The 15084-nt window shown below is 39.0% G+C and overlaps 1 protein-coding gene across 4 annotated transcripts in view; it reads left to right on the top strand.

Annotated features, from left to right (window-relative positions):
- Positions 1–15084, top strand: part of AUTS2 (activator of transcription and developmental regulator AUTS2) — a 1125017-nt gene that overhangs the window by 502197 nt on the left and 607736 nt on the right. For all 4 annotated transcript variants that reach the window (XM_067012189.1, XM_059038420.2, XM_067012190.1 and 1 more), the window contains exon 4: positions 12192–12227. In XM_067012189.1, coding sequence (XP_066868290.1) covers positions 12192–12227 — 36 coding nt within the window. The remainder of the gene's footprint in view (positions 1–12191; positions 12228–15084) is intronic.

The following is a 15084-nucleotide window of genomic DNA, read 5'->3' as shown; positions in this document are numbered from 1 at the left end:
TTCAGTAGGTTACCTTTTTGTTTTGTTGATAGTTTCCTTCACTGTGCAAAATGCTTTTTAGTTTGATGTAGTCCCATTTGTTTATTTTTGCTTTTTTTGTTGCCCTTGCCTGAGGAGGTATGTCCAAAAAAATAAAATAAAATGCTAAGACTAATATCAAAGAGATTACCACCTGTGTTTTCTTCTAGGAATGTTATGGTTTCAGGTGTTATATTTAAGTTTTTAATCCATTCTGAGTTTATTTTTCTATACAGTGTGAGAAAGTGGTGCAGTTTCATTCTTTTGCATGTTGCTATCCCATTTTCCTAACATTGTTTATTAAAGAAACTGTCTTTTCCCTATCATATATTCTTGTCTCCTTTGTCATAGATTAATTGACCATATAAGTGTGGGTTTATTTCTGGGATCTCTGTTCCACTGACCCATGTGTCTGTTTTTGTGCCAGTACCATACTGTGTTGATTACTATAGCTTTGTAGTATACTTCCAAGTCTGGGGGCATGATACCTTCAGCTTTGTTCTTCTTTCTCAGTATAGGCATATAGACCAATAGAATAGAAATTGAGAGCTCATAAATAAACCCATATATCTATGGCCAAGTAATTTTTGACACAAGTTTTGCATCCATTCAATTGGGAAAGAATTTTCTCTTCAACAGGTGGTGCTGGGACAACTGGTTTTTCCCATGCAAAAGAATGAAGTTGGACCCCTACATCATACCATGTATAAAAATTAACTCAAAATGAAAAATGACCTAAGTATAAGAGCTAAAGCCATAGAATTCTTACAAGAAAACGTGGGCAAACCTTCATGACCTTGAATTTGGCAGTGGATTGTTAGATGTGACATCAAAAGCACAAGCAACAAAAGAGAAAATACATATGTTGGACTTCATCAAAATTAAATACTTTTGTGCATCAATGGGCATTATCAAGAAAGTAAAAAGAAAAGCTACAGAATGGGAGAAAAATATTTGAAAATCATATAACTGATAAGTGTTTAATATCCAGAATATGTAAAAAGCTCCTAAACTCAACAACAAAAAGATAAACAACAGAATTCAAAAATGGGCAAAGGGCTTGAATTGACATTTATGCAAAGAAGATATACAAATGACCAATAAGCACATGAAATATGCTCATCATTATAGTCCTTAGGGGAATGCAAACCAAAACCATAATGAGATACCACTTCACAGCTACTAGGATAGTTATAATTTTAAAGAATGGAAAATAACAAGTGTTGGCATGAATATAGAGAAATTGAAACCCTTGTACATGCTGGTGGGAATGTAAAACGTTGCAGCCACTGTGGAAAACAGCTTGGCAGTTCCTCAGAAAGCTAAACAGAATTACCATATACCTCACCAATTCCAATTTTAGGTATATACCCAAATACCAGGTACTTAAAGAGATTCTTATATGCCAGTTTTCATTGTAGCATCATTTATAATAACCAAAAATAGAAACGTCCCAAGTGTCCATCAGCAGGTGAATGGATGAACAAAAAGTGGCATATATGGACACTAGAATATTAGCCATAAAAAGGAATTAAGTTCAGACCTTGAAAACATTATGCTAAGTGAAATAATCTAGACGTTAAAGGGTAAATATTGTCTGATTCCACTTACATGAGGTATTGAGAATATATCGAGAATATGCAAATTCCTAGAGACAGAAAGTAGAAAGGGAGTTACCAGGGACTAGTGGTAGGGGTTGGGGGACTGTGAGAGATGGGAGTTATTGTTTAATCGTAACAAAATTTCTGTTTGTTTGTGATGATGAAATAGTCTTGGAAATAGTTTTGATGATTACATAGCATTGTGAATGTAGTTAATGCCACTGAACTGTATACTTAAAAATGGTTAAAATGTTAACTTTGTTGTATATATATATTTATTTTACCATAATAATCAATTTGAAAAATATTAGGGCTGTAACAATCCTGCCAATCTCGTGTCAAGCCAATCTATGATATACTTTGAGTTTATATTGCTTATCATTAAAATTCATATTTCTTGCAACACTATTAAAAGATTAAAGGAGGAGAAATGACACACATTAAAAAAAGGAAAGGAAGAAAAAGAAGTAGTTGGCTTTTAGTGAGTTGTTTCAAAACCTCCAGTCACTATTTCCTTCACGTGAGCAGTTGTGAGGTTGCAGAGTCTTACCTCAGGGCCACTGAAATCTAAAATCTTCTGAGATGAAAGCCTTTGACAAGTCAAGCCACAAAACGACTCTTTGGGATATCAGGGCAACATCTACCCACACAATATTTTAAAGAATAAAGATGCTTCCATTTTTTCTTAAAAGGGAATTAGTAATTAATTACTTTAATGACTATCAGAAAATGAGGAGGTGGAGTTTGTTAAAATATCTCCATGTCTCTCATCACCATGCTTGTGCTTTCATTACTTTCTTGAACATGTGGAAAATAGTTATTATTAACCATTTTAATGCCCTTAATCTACTAATTGTGTCATCTGTGTCATTTCTGAGTCTGAGTCTGTTTCTATGCAATCCTCCTTGTGGATTGTATTTTTCTGGCTTTTTTGCATGCCTGACACTTTTTTGTCGGGGGGGGATGCCAAATATTGTGAAGTTTTTCTTGTTGAGTGCTGGGTATTTTTGGTTTCCATAAATATTCTTAAGCTTTATTCTGGGCTACTATTATGCCACTTGGAAATAATATTTTGATTTTTTCTGAGGTTTATTCTTATGCTTTTCTGGGTGGAACATTCAGAACAGCCTTTAGCCTAAGGCTCATTTTTCCCCAATACTGAATACTCTGCCTAATTCCTGGTGTGTTACAAGGTTTTTCCACTCTGGCTGGTGGGAATACCAATTGTTCCCTGCCCTCTGTGACTTTGGCATTCGTTCTGCCTGCTCCTTTTCAGTGGTCATTTCCCTTGCCTTGGGTACTTTTCACCCACAGGTGTGCTGATATGGACTCAGGTGAAGATGAGAGGGAAGCCTTCTGCTTCCCTGAATCACTGAATCACAGTGATTCTCTCACTGTGAGCCTCTCTTTTCTCCCATCCTCTGCTTTGCAAATTCCAGCTGACTTGACTTCCTCTTACTATCAACTCTGTCTTCTCAACTCAGGGATGCTTCTGGGATTCACCTGGGTTACCCCAAACCACCCAACTACGGTGTGAAAACTCTCTTCAGACAGTAAGCTGGGGCAACTGTAAAAATTATTTCATTTGCTTTCTGTCTCTCTAAGATCACTGCACTGCCTATTGCCCAACTTCTAAAAAACATTTTTTTCCACACATTTTGTCTAGTTTTTTTAGTTGCTTAAGGTGTTAGAGTGAATTTGATCCCTGTTAGTCCAGATTGCCCACGCTGGATTTTCAGCTGAGATAAAACTCCCTTTAAGTCTACTACTCACTTTAGTGATATTTTTAGGAGCTGTGGCAGTTAAGACTTACTCTCAAGTGCAGCTAATCAAGATAACTGTATTATTCCAGCTTTGTGTGTTTTTTTTTTTAATTGGACAGGCAAAAAGAGTAAGAATGAAGAATTCCAGTGTGGCTGGAGAATTTGACTCATGGGTGAAGCTTAAAAACCAAATGTGCTTGGTTTTTCTAAATTACACGTCCCCAAAGTGTATTGCCAGGAGGGAATAATAGTCTCCGAGGACTCTCACATTGATCCAGGAGACGCAGTAACTTGTTTAGATTCGTCACTAAGGAAAAAGTTAAGGGAAATAATGGAATATATAAATATTCATAGTTATTCAAGGGGGAAAATATTGCTTCTGACTTATACAGAATTTTGGAAAAGAGGAAGTTTTCAAAACTCAGTGCCTAAACTTAGTAAATAAAAGCCTCAAATTTTGAAGTGATCATAGGCGTTTGTTACAAACAGACCAAGTTTTAACAGCTATTTTGCTTTTTTTTTTTTTTTTTTTTTTGTGGTACGCGGGCCTCTCACTGTTGCGGCCTCTCCCGTAGCGGAGCACAGACTCCGGACGCGCAGGCTCAGTGGCCATGGCTCACGGGCCCAGCCGCTCCGCGGCACGTGGGACCTTCCCGGACCGGGGCACGAACCCGCATCCCCTGCATCGGCAGGCGGACTCTCAACCACTGCGCCACCAGGGAAGCCCCAATTTTGCTATTTATTATCCATGTGACCTTGAGCAAAAAACTTTATCTTTCCAAGCCTTGGTATCTTTATCTGTGAAATGGGGGTCATTTCATCTACCTTGTTAGATTTCTTTTAAAAGACAACCTGGAACTGTGTGTTTGAATCACGTAACGGTTCTTGGCATACCCAGTGTGCTCGTAAGTATTTATTCCCTTTCTTCGTCAGATTTACACCTACCTTAGGAGCCTTCTCTACCCTTTCTGATTTGAATTCCCTTGTAGTGGTCAATTCGAGAAGACCTGCTTATCCCAATCATGACAAACACCATTCTTCCTCCCAAATAAAATCCTCATTATTCTATGTCTCCTTACCTATTTTTCTCAAACTTGAACTCCCTCTCTTATTTCCTTGTCTCTGTATTGGACCCCAGAGCTAGTATCTTCAAAATCGAGCCCTGTTCCTTCTCTGTCTTACTTATCCTGTTTACTTTGTCACTCTGCTTTATTTACTGACTTTATTTCTGAAGAGGCATTTGGCTATGATTATCCTCTCCTTGACATGACTGATGCTTCCGATGCCCTCATCATTTCTTACACAGATGATTCCCCTGGCCTCTCAGTGATATAATCTGATGCATCTCTGTTTCCTTTACCACGTACTCGACAAAGTTTCCACAGTTGTTTTTCTAAGAGTCAGAACTCACTATTAAACTTTCTTCTTTAAGATCCTTTGCAGGCACACTCCTGAGGTTATAAGCAGAGCCCTCCACTAGGACATATGAAGCTACCTCTTCATCCTCCCTCTCTCCCTCTACTTCCCAATGTTTTGTACCTTATACTTGTTCCTTCTGGACTGCTCTTTTTTTTTTTCTTAAATAATATAAACTTTCAAATTTTCCTATTTTTGTTCCATCTCTTTTTTTTTTCTCTCTTTTCCTTCTGCAGCCCCTATGTCACTTCCGCTAGCAAACTCTTCCTACCACCCTGTGGAAGTAAACATTTTTAATGCTTTATTCAGATAACTTCCTGGATATGACTGTAGTGTCCCTGAAAGAATTTGGGGTCAGGATTTTAATTATGAAAGGCAGACACATATTTCATACTTTTAAAACTTTCAAGATGCTGAAGGAATTGAAGCATTTCAGAAATTGGGTGAAAAGGGATTGAATTCTAATAAGTATTGTGCTACACAGTTCTCTAATCTTATTGTTCTGTAGCTCTTTAGTCCATTTAATATCACAGTTGAGGCATTTTCTTCTGCTGCTTCTTGAGACGCCCCTTCTACCTCGAATCTCCCAAGTTTGGGGGGTTTTATTGATTTATCTATGCCACTGTGCCATTATCCATCCATCTATGCAAGCATCTTTCCTAGCCTCCTTTTTCCCACCCAACACCCAAACATTTATTGTCAGGTTTACTAGTTACTGTTAAGGAAGAAGTAGACAAAGGCCACACCATCAATGAACTTCCCTGTATTTAAGAAGAAAATCTAGGGCTTCCCTGGTGGCGCTGTGGTTGAGAGTCCACCTGCTGATGCAGGGGACACGGGTTCGTGCCCCGGTCCGGGAAGATCCCACATGCTGTGGAGCGGCTGGGCCCGTGAGCCGTGGCCACTGAGCCTGCACGTCCGGAGCCTGTGAACAGGAGAGGCCACGGCAGTGAGAGGCCCGTGTACCGCCAAAAAAAAAGAAGAAAATCTAATCCAGACCTGTGACAGACTCTTGATATTCTGTTTCTCCTTTTTTTTCTTTTTCTGTTTTTGCCAGATTTTCATTTTTCCTTCCAGTTTGTTTATGCCTTTTGCCTTTCCTATATCATGTTTTTATGTGTTTTCTTGGATAGTCAGTGTTTTGATTGTCCAGAAATATTTATCAAATACCTTATAAGTGTCAAGTATAGTTCTGGGCACTTGAGATTGAATGGTGAACAAGATGAAGCCTCTGCCCTTGTGAAGCTTCTACTCTATTGAGGGAGCCAAACAGCAAACCTGTGAGCAAACGGTAACATTGTTTTTGATGTGTAATACATTTTGTGAAGTAAACTAAACAGTAGTGGTGGGTGGCAGGGTGTGTGCTGCCACTTTAACTGGAGTGATTGGATTAGTCCTTTCTTTCTTACTTTTTTTTTTTTTAATATTTATTTATTTATATGATTGCACCGGGTCTTAGTTGTGTCTCGCGGGCTCTTTAGTTGTGGCATGCCAACTCTCAGTTGCGGCATGCATGTGGGATCTAGTTCCCTGACCAGCGATTGAACCTGGGCCCTCTGCATTGGGAGCACAGACTCTTACCCACTGTGCCACCAGGGAAGTCCCTGGATTAGTCCTTTCTGTTTTGGTGAGTTTTGAACTGAAGCCTGAATGACGAAAGGAAGGAAGAACATCTAGGCAACAGGAGTGACAAGGTCGCGGCCCTGAGTCAGGACATGTTTAAGGGGAAGAAAAAAGGCCCCTGTGTGTGGCTCGAGCAGAGTGAATGAGCACAGGGGCTGGCCTTGTAATATCTTCTAGCTCATGGTTAGCAGGCTATGTACTGTATTCGTGTCCTGGGCGGCTGTAAGGCATGACCACAAGCCAGGGAGCTTAAAACAACAGAAATCTATTATCTCGTAGTTTGTAAGGCTAGAAGTCCAACATTAAGGTGTGAGCAGGGCCATGATTTCTCTGAAGTCTCCAGAGAGGAGTCCTTCCTGTCTTCCCCTAGCTTCTGATGGATTCTCACAATCCTTGGTGTTCCTTGGCTTCTAATGACATCACTTCGATGTGTGCTTCTCTTCACATGGGCTTCTACTCTATTTGTAGCTCTGTATGTCTTCTCCTCTTCTTATAAGAAGAGCAGTCATTGGATTTAGGGCCCCCCTTAATCCAGTATGACCTCAACTTAATTACATCTGAAAAGTCCCTATTTCCAAGCAAGGTCATTATATCAGTCAGGGTTCTCAAGAGAAGCAGAGACAAAAGGATGTATAGACTATAATATACAGTTATGGAGGCTGACAAGTCTCAAAATGTGTAGTCAGCAAGCTGGAGTCCTAAGAGAGCTGATGGTTAGATCCAGTCTGAGTCCAAAAGTCTGAACAAACCCTAAAGACGAGAAGGATTGACACCTAGGAAAAGTCTGTGTTTCAGTTTGGTTCTAAAAGCAGGAAAAAACGGTTGTCCCAGCTTGAAGGCTGAGTCAGACAGAGGAACTCCCTCTTACTCTGAGTATGGTCATCCCCTTTGTTCTATTAAACTGACTGGGTGAGGCCCACCCTAGGGAGGGCTTTGCTCAGCCTGTTGATGTCCATGTTAAACTCATCCAAAAACACCCTCATGGTAACACCCAGAATAATGTTTGAGCAAATATCTGGGTACCCAGTGGCCTAGTCAAGCTGACGCATAAAATTAACACTCAAAATCACACTTTGAGGTTCCGAGCAGGCCCTATAATTTTACTTTAAAATGTTTACTTTTCCTTTTATATGAAGAAATGCAGGTACAAATGAGCACAAGGAAGAAATTAGGGAAAGAAGTTGGAAGGCTGTTGAATATAGATGAGAGCTGACAACAGTTGGAAATGGGCTATAACAGAGGGTTGAACATTGAATCTGGGAGTGACCATTTCCATACCTGATGCTTTTTTCAAGTTGTGCCCCCATTTTTACTTCCACTAGTAGCTCATTTCTCCATTTAAATATATTTTGCATCTTTGTAAGTTATTAGTAATCTTATCTCCGAGGCACATTTCTTAGGATTAAGATTTTAGGTTCTTTTAATTGTCATTGCTTTCTAAACCACTACAGAAAGTAACTGAGCTTGTCTTGTGACCTTTGTAAGAAACATAGTTGACCGAGTGATTCTTAGCACGATCCTGCCGCTTTTTACTCCCACGAGACAAAAGCATAACATGGAGGTGGGTAGGCAGGGATGTCAGACACAAACGATGATTTGGAAGAATTTTAAATTATTCTATTTAAATTAGTCCTAGGGTCAGAGCATACATTTTCCTCTAGGGGTGGAATGCACATCTATCCCATACTTAGGGAGCCTTAATAGTAGCCATGGCCTCCTTGTGTAGATCTCTAATGAATGGAGTACCTCTATTTTGGATGGATAATCAATTTTTGAAATCCCTTGTTGTAGGTAAGCTGTTAAAACACAAATGTTAACTTCATGAGTTTAATGAGTAGCTTCAATGATGACTTAGTGACACAGATGGAAAGAGAGCCAGGTGGGGGACAGTGAGAAGAGTAGAATGAGCATTTAATGAATATCCACTTGCAGACTTGAATGTTAGCAGCCACATTCTCCTTCCTGGAAAATGTCTTTCAACTGTGCGTCCCGTTACTATTCCTGCAGCCCATGTAGCTTGGAGATTGAGGCAGAGTGTGTTCGTAAGAAAGCTCTCCTTTGCCATGTAATGAGACTGAGGTGGGTAATTTGCAGAGATTGCTGGAGCAGTGGTCAAATCTGGAAACAAAACAAAACAAATCAAACCCAGAATGAAGAGACCATGTTAAACAGGAGATAGCTTATAATGAGCCCGGAAATCACATATCAGGTAGCCAGCTGGCTGGAATTTCTTCCATGTTCTTGTCTTCTCATGCAAACTGCTAAATACATTCTCTTACTCTATTTTCTCAGTCTCTCTATACCTCTCATTTCTACCTAACACATTGAAAATATGAATGAATTGGCAACTCTACCACTTGCAGAAATAAGAATGAAGCCTTTTTCATTATTCAGCAGACATAGTTGCCTAAACATGTGGGCATATGGTATTATTTCAAATGCTTTTGAATCCAAGGATGCTTTTATTCATTGCATTTTTAAAAAAAAAATCTCCTTTTAGTTTCTCAACCCTCATTTTGACTCCTAGCCTTTTTTAGAGTCTATGGCCACTTTTGCTATATAGTTTGGACAGAGTATGCCTTCTCTCTCCAAGCAAGAAAAATGGAAGAGCCTTCCTCTCATTGTAAATTGGGGAAACACAGAAAGTTAAAATCAACTTGATTCCATGAAATGGTTCAGTGGTCAGGGCATCACCACCTGTCTGCTTTCCTAAGCCTTTACCTCTTTACCTCTGTCTCTTCTTCTATAACATGAGAAAACAATAGCAATCCCTAGATGCACATCTGTAAGCAAATAGCTAACATAATACATTTCTAACAATAAAAAAGCTGTTTTAAAATATTTATTTCATTCTTGTAGCATAATCTGTTGTTGCCCATGGTTTAAGGTGTTCATGGATTTTGTGATTCGGAAAAATGTTAAAGCTATCAAATATTGGCAGCTATATTTAGATACAGACTTAGATTAGGTATATATGACCGAGACTCTTCTGGGCCTTTTGGATAGCAAGGCCTCAGGGATGTGATACGTGTCCTGAGCTATCAGTGAAACCCTGACTCCTGCCTGTTACTGGTCTCAGAACTTCTGTCATACCTTTGTATGAGGGTGGAGGTCCTGCTGGTGACCAGGAATAGCGTCCCACTAAATACAGGGCTTGGGCTTACAGAACTGGACAAGGAGAAATCTCTTTATTTCAGAGATATTTCTGTTCAAATTCTCCAGCGATGATTAAAGGGAGTTGGCAACTGGCCAAGAAAAATGTGATGGGGAAGACAGTTAGAGGGAAGGAAATGTCAATGCCGTGGACATTTGGCAATGTAGATTAGAAGGGCTTTTCTACGAAGTTTTCTGCCAGGTCCAGAAATTGTAACTTAACACCACAAATCTTTTTCTATTTAAAAAAAAAAAAAAGGTGAGTCCCGTGGGTTGGCAAATGTGGGTAGCCTTTGACTATAAGGTTCTTTATGCTTTCTAGCAAATGCTGAAACTCCAGCAGACCTGTAATGTACACGAGGATGTAGTGTCTGTGTTCCTTCATGTGTGTGTCTGTGTTCGTGCATGCCTGTGTGTGTGTGTGGGGGGGGTTATAAGGCAGGGTGCTTAAATGCTTTGTTGAATTATGTTAATTCCTCGGCAGTGCAATCAAATTCATGTCGTAATTAAAGCTGTCAGTTGGAAGGCAAGCCAATCGCCACGAAAACACAGCATAACAAATGAAGTGAAATGATTCTGCGTGTAGCTATACAATGCTTCGCCAGGCATGAAATTAAATAAGTAATTTGATGTTGACATCAGAAATTGAAATGATACCCACTGTTCCCTCATTCAGTCAAACCTGCATAAACAATAGCCAGAACAAATATGCACAACAAAGCCATCTTCTCCACCCAGCTCCCTGAGTAATGTACAATATATATGCAAAATGAGTATAACAGAGCTTCCCAAGACCAGAAGGATGTAATTTTCTTTGGTGTACAATAAGATGATACATGTGTGGGGGTGGGGAGGTGGGTTTGAAGGGGTCCTTCTGCTTCTGGGATAAAATACATTTGCAGAAAGGGGGAAAAATACTGAAATTAACAAATCCCATGCTCTGTCTCTGAGAAATTCATCCTAAAGTGAATTTACCTCCCCGGGGCATGACTCCAGGCTAGTGGAGATCTAACTTGGCTTTTGCCTTCCTCTGTTCCATGGAGGGGTGTAGGTGCCGAAAACAGGTGATGCTGTCACATAGCTAATCACTGCTGAGAAGCTATCTCCATGACTACTGTGGATATCCCTACGTGCTGTTTATGGGGTCAAGAATGCAACAGGATTTTTGAAAATCAAGTCCAGTGTACAGGATCACACATCTAGCATTCTTTATTCCCCTGAGCCTGTCTGGAACACTGAGGGGAAGAAAGTTTTGCTTTGGGAGCTGCATTTAGGAGCATACTGTCCTTGTTTGATGCGGATGCTGTTTGTACTTACAGCACTATTATTTCCTTCTCAGAGCTAGTGTAAAATTAAGAATCACATCTACTGTATTTTTGGAGGTATTAAATTCACCTGAGCCCCACTCCTATACAATCCATTCATTCATTCATTCGTTTATACATTAATTCAACAAATACTTATTAAATGCATCCTGTGTGTAAGGCATTGAGCTAAGCTCTGGGGAAGCCATGATGAGTCAAGCAGATGGTCCCTGTTACCTGTGGTTTGCAGAGTAGGGACAGGACATTTCGGTGGAACAGTTAGAGGTTACCTGAGTAACTGTTGCATCACCATGGAAGTCCGGTCCCTCCATGGAAGGTGTAACAGCCGACCCAAGCTGCAGGGAAAGGCCTTGCTGGTGCAAGGATGCTTAGCTGAGACCTGAGGGCTGCCTCAGTGTTCGCATTCTTTTTGTTTCAAACTTATTTGGGGCCTCTCTTGTTCATAAAGGGGACACTAAAAATTAAAGAATTTGTAATGAGAGGTTTTAGCAAAAAAATAAGCAAACATACAGAAACAGACAAGTTTAAAGCACAAACCAAGTTCTTTTTTGGGGGTCTCTTTCCCCTAAGAAGTGATACCGTGCGTGCCTTTCAGCATCACTGTTCTTTAATTCCCTGTGTGTGAGAACTATGGAAACCTAAATTGATAATTTTTGTGACTAAAACCTTTAGAAAAATGGTGCTTTTCACTACTTCCCTTTACCCACACATTCTTTGCATTTTAGTCTACTAATTATGTTTACAAAATGTCTCATTTTTGAAAAGAACTCTGTGTGTACTAACTGGTGCCTTGAGGGGATAAACTGGCAAGTAGGTCACACACTGGAAAAGTCATCCAAACCCACTGGGCTTTTTATTTTCAAGTCAGTCTGGGCTTTTTCCTCTTGCCTGCCCCTTTGCGGCCACAAAACTGAGTAGCTTGAGACCAGGGCATTGAATGTCAGCAAGTCAGGGAGGCAGGCTGATGCGTGTCTGTTTAGTCTCAGTGCAGGGCGAAATGCCATCATTAATTCATTACCCAACTGCCTGTCAAATAAATTGGCAATTACATCCACCGCAGAATCTTGGAATTCAGTAAATAGCACGTTAGCATCTCTGAGTTGCTGAGAGATGTAAAGGGGAAAATTAAGCAACACGGTGTTTGTATCAGTAGCAGATGACAAGGGGCCGCCTATACAGGCGTTGTGGTATAGTGATGAAAAGCCTGCGAAGGACTGGTAATGAGCTGTGTGGATTGGAATGTGTTAAAAACCATTGCTGATTTTCCACTTTGCCTTTATGCTTTCTTGCAGAGTTCAGCTCCTTCCAGCTTGGGAACAGGCTACTTCGTAAGTTTACCTCAACTTCCACATGTGTGTCTCGTATTAGCATTGATTTACTTGTATAATGTATGCTTATTAGGATGTGAAAAAAATCCAAGAAATTCCCTCTCAGTCCTAAAGAGCAGACTGATGTCCATCCTTTTACTAAGAGTTGTTTCACTTTTAAAATACATAACCTGCTGGGCTCTAGGGATCACACGTCAGTCTGTGATGTGGGCCTGGTTCCCAGCACCCAGAACATTTGCTCCTTACCTGTCGGTGTTCGGGAGATACAGGGAAACGTGACTGCCTCGTGCCACCTTTCCTACAAAATTGTGTTTTTAATGAGAAGTGTCGTGTGGTGGACAGAATTCAATTTATGCGTTGAGGTATATATTCATTTTAAGATCTCTTGAAGAACTTCCCCACACGTATACAATGAGTTGCCATTTTGTAATTTTGATGAGAGGTGGTGTTTTAATGGATGTTTTCCCTCACAGTCTGAGTAGGTGGCCTTTAGATTTTTTTTTCTTCAATCATTAAACTCCTCATTTTATCAAAAATAGAGGTATTATTTCATTTCAAGACCTTATTTCTGTCCTTTGAGAAGGGTGTGGATGGTGACATACCTCAGGGCTTATCACAATATTTCTTATTTATAAAGAAATTGTCACTTCATTTCTTTTATCTATAGCTAAATTACCCTTCTTGGATTCAATAATACATTTCAAGGTATAAATAAAAAAGAATTACAAATAGTCATTATTTACACAACAGGATAACATGCCAGTGTAGACATTTGTTGTAGTATTTAAAGGAATTTAAGGAATTTAAAGGAATATGATTTATGTTCTGAATGACGGACACTGATACTCTAATATCTGCTCAGCATTTTCTGAGAAAATAATGAAATCATGGAAATAAAGTGGAAAATAATTACTGATTCGGTTTCATTGCCTTTAAATTTCTTCCCTCTAAAATGCTAATTACTCTGGTTTTCTTCTGCCCACACATTTCTCTCCATACATTTATGTTAAATTCATGAAAACAAGCATCATTTCATTGAATAATAAGTCTTTTCCAAGCTTGGAAGCAGTGGCATTTTCTAAATGTTGATTTTTTTTTTTTTTTTGTCTTAATCTATGATACGAGGAGAAAAAGGGTAAAGTTTTTTTTGGTACCTGCTTAATACAGTCAGCACACATCATTGCTCCTTACGATGGTTGAATATTCATGCTTACAGAAACAAGCAGGATGCTGAAACAGGATCCTGCCTCAGCAGTTGAAATAACAGAAGTATTCCCATCTGCCATCTCTTCACACCAGGCTGGATGTGGGTTGAGATGTTGGAAGTAAAATCTGGAGACTGCCAATGTTTATTCTCTATCCAAAAGCTAAATTCCCCCTCTTTGCTTTCTTCAGCAGAAGAAGGCCAATGCCACTGACTCAGCCTTTGATCACTTCTAGACTGAACATTCTAATATATATATTTTTAACTGTCCATATGAGCACTCTGAAAGAAGAAAGTCACCTCTAGAAGCAGTAAAAATTTTATTATGCTTTTGGTCACTTATTTTTCTCTCTAATTCCAGGAATGTTTATTTTAATTCTCTAATGATAGGTTCCTGTGAATAAAGAGTCTTTGCAATTATGAATCTCAAATAAATTTTACACTTACACAATTTTGGATGAGTATAAAAGCTTTTTTCTTATTTTGGAAAAAATATTCTTAATATTACTTTGCTTATATATAAAAAATCTGTAGTATTATTAGCTTACATGAAGAAGATACATACCAGATGTATGTTCAGCTCTCAACTATGACAAAAATGCTCTACTTAGAATGTGTTTCCAATAGTGAGATTATTATGTTATCAAAGTGCAAAATCCACTGGTATTATTGCCAAGTCCTCATCAAAAAGTGTCTTCTGTTTCAATTTTCGTATCAATGATATCACATGTAATACTTAATTTCAGGTACTAACTTCAGCATTGGTAAGTTTCACACTTCTAAGTGGAAAATAGTATATTCACAACTTTTGGTAGTTTCAGGCCAACATATTCTTTGCACTGTGTTTTATGATCTATGATGTCATAATAACCTTTACTTAAGTCTGTAATGAAGGTTCAGCATCAGGTAAGTGGAATGGTGATATTTTGACTTTAATCCTCTTCAGCATCTCTTTGAAGTGGGGACGGAGGCAAATCACCTGCAGAGTCAAAGAGCTATTAATGCAATTGAACCATAATGTGAATTCTGGTATAAGAAAACTGAAGGCACTCACCTCTTGAGTTTAACAATGTGGAACCGATTTCTTAAATACTCTCCCTTGCCCCAACGTTACTCTTAACTTCAGAATCTTCTTTCATTTAGACTGTATGCTCCTGTAGAGCTTTTAGTGAACTAAGGTAAAATGCTGATCATTGTGTGTGCTAATAAAATAGATTGCCCACCTACCTACATGCACGTGCATGTGTATGTGTACACACACACACACGTGTGTGTACCTTATCCACAGCCAGTATATTTTACTTTCCGTTCTTTTCATTTATCAGTTGTGGTAAGTTAAAGGGTTTTAAGAAGAAACCTTTGTTTTTGATTTAGTTGTATTTGTTTATATCTCCTTGGTTTTGTGTTCCAAAGATGTCTGCTTAGGTCTGTCACTTTTCCAATCCATTTATAAGCTGAAGATTTGAGAAATGAGAACAGCAGCTAAAATCAGTATTTACATAAGCATATTGCAAAGAATTCTTAAAGTAGACAAAATAGAGAAGGATTGGAACAAACTTTTCACATTTTTGGGAGCTTTGAATAATGTGGGTGTTATATACACAGAGAGACACACATATATATTCATTACATACTCATGCCCAGCTCATATTC

The sequence above is a fragment of the Kogia breviceps genome, chromosome 14, assembly GCF_026419965.1.
Source record: "Kogia breviceps isolate mKogBre1 chromosome 14, mKogBre1 haplotype 1, whole genome shotgun sequence".
In the NCBI taxonomy this organism is placed as follows: Eukaryota; Metazoa; Chordata; class Mammalia; order Artiodactyla; family Physeteridae; genus Kogia; species Kogia breviceps.
Note: the sequence above shows the minus strand (reverse complement) of the source record. Positions and strands in the feature narration are given on the sequence as shown.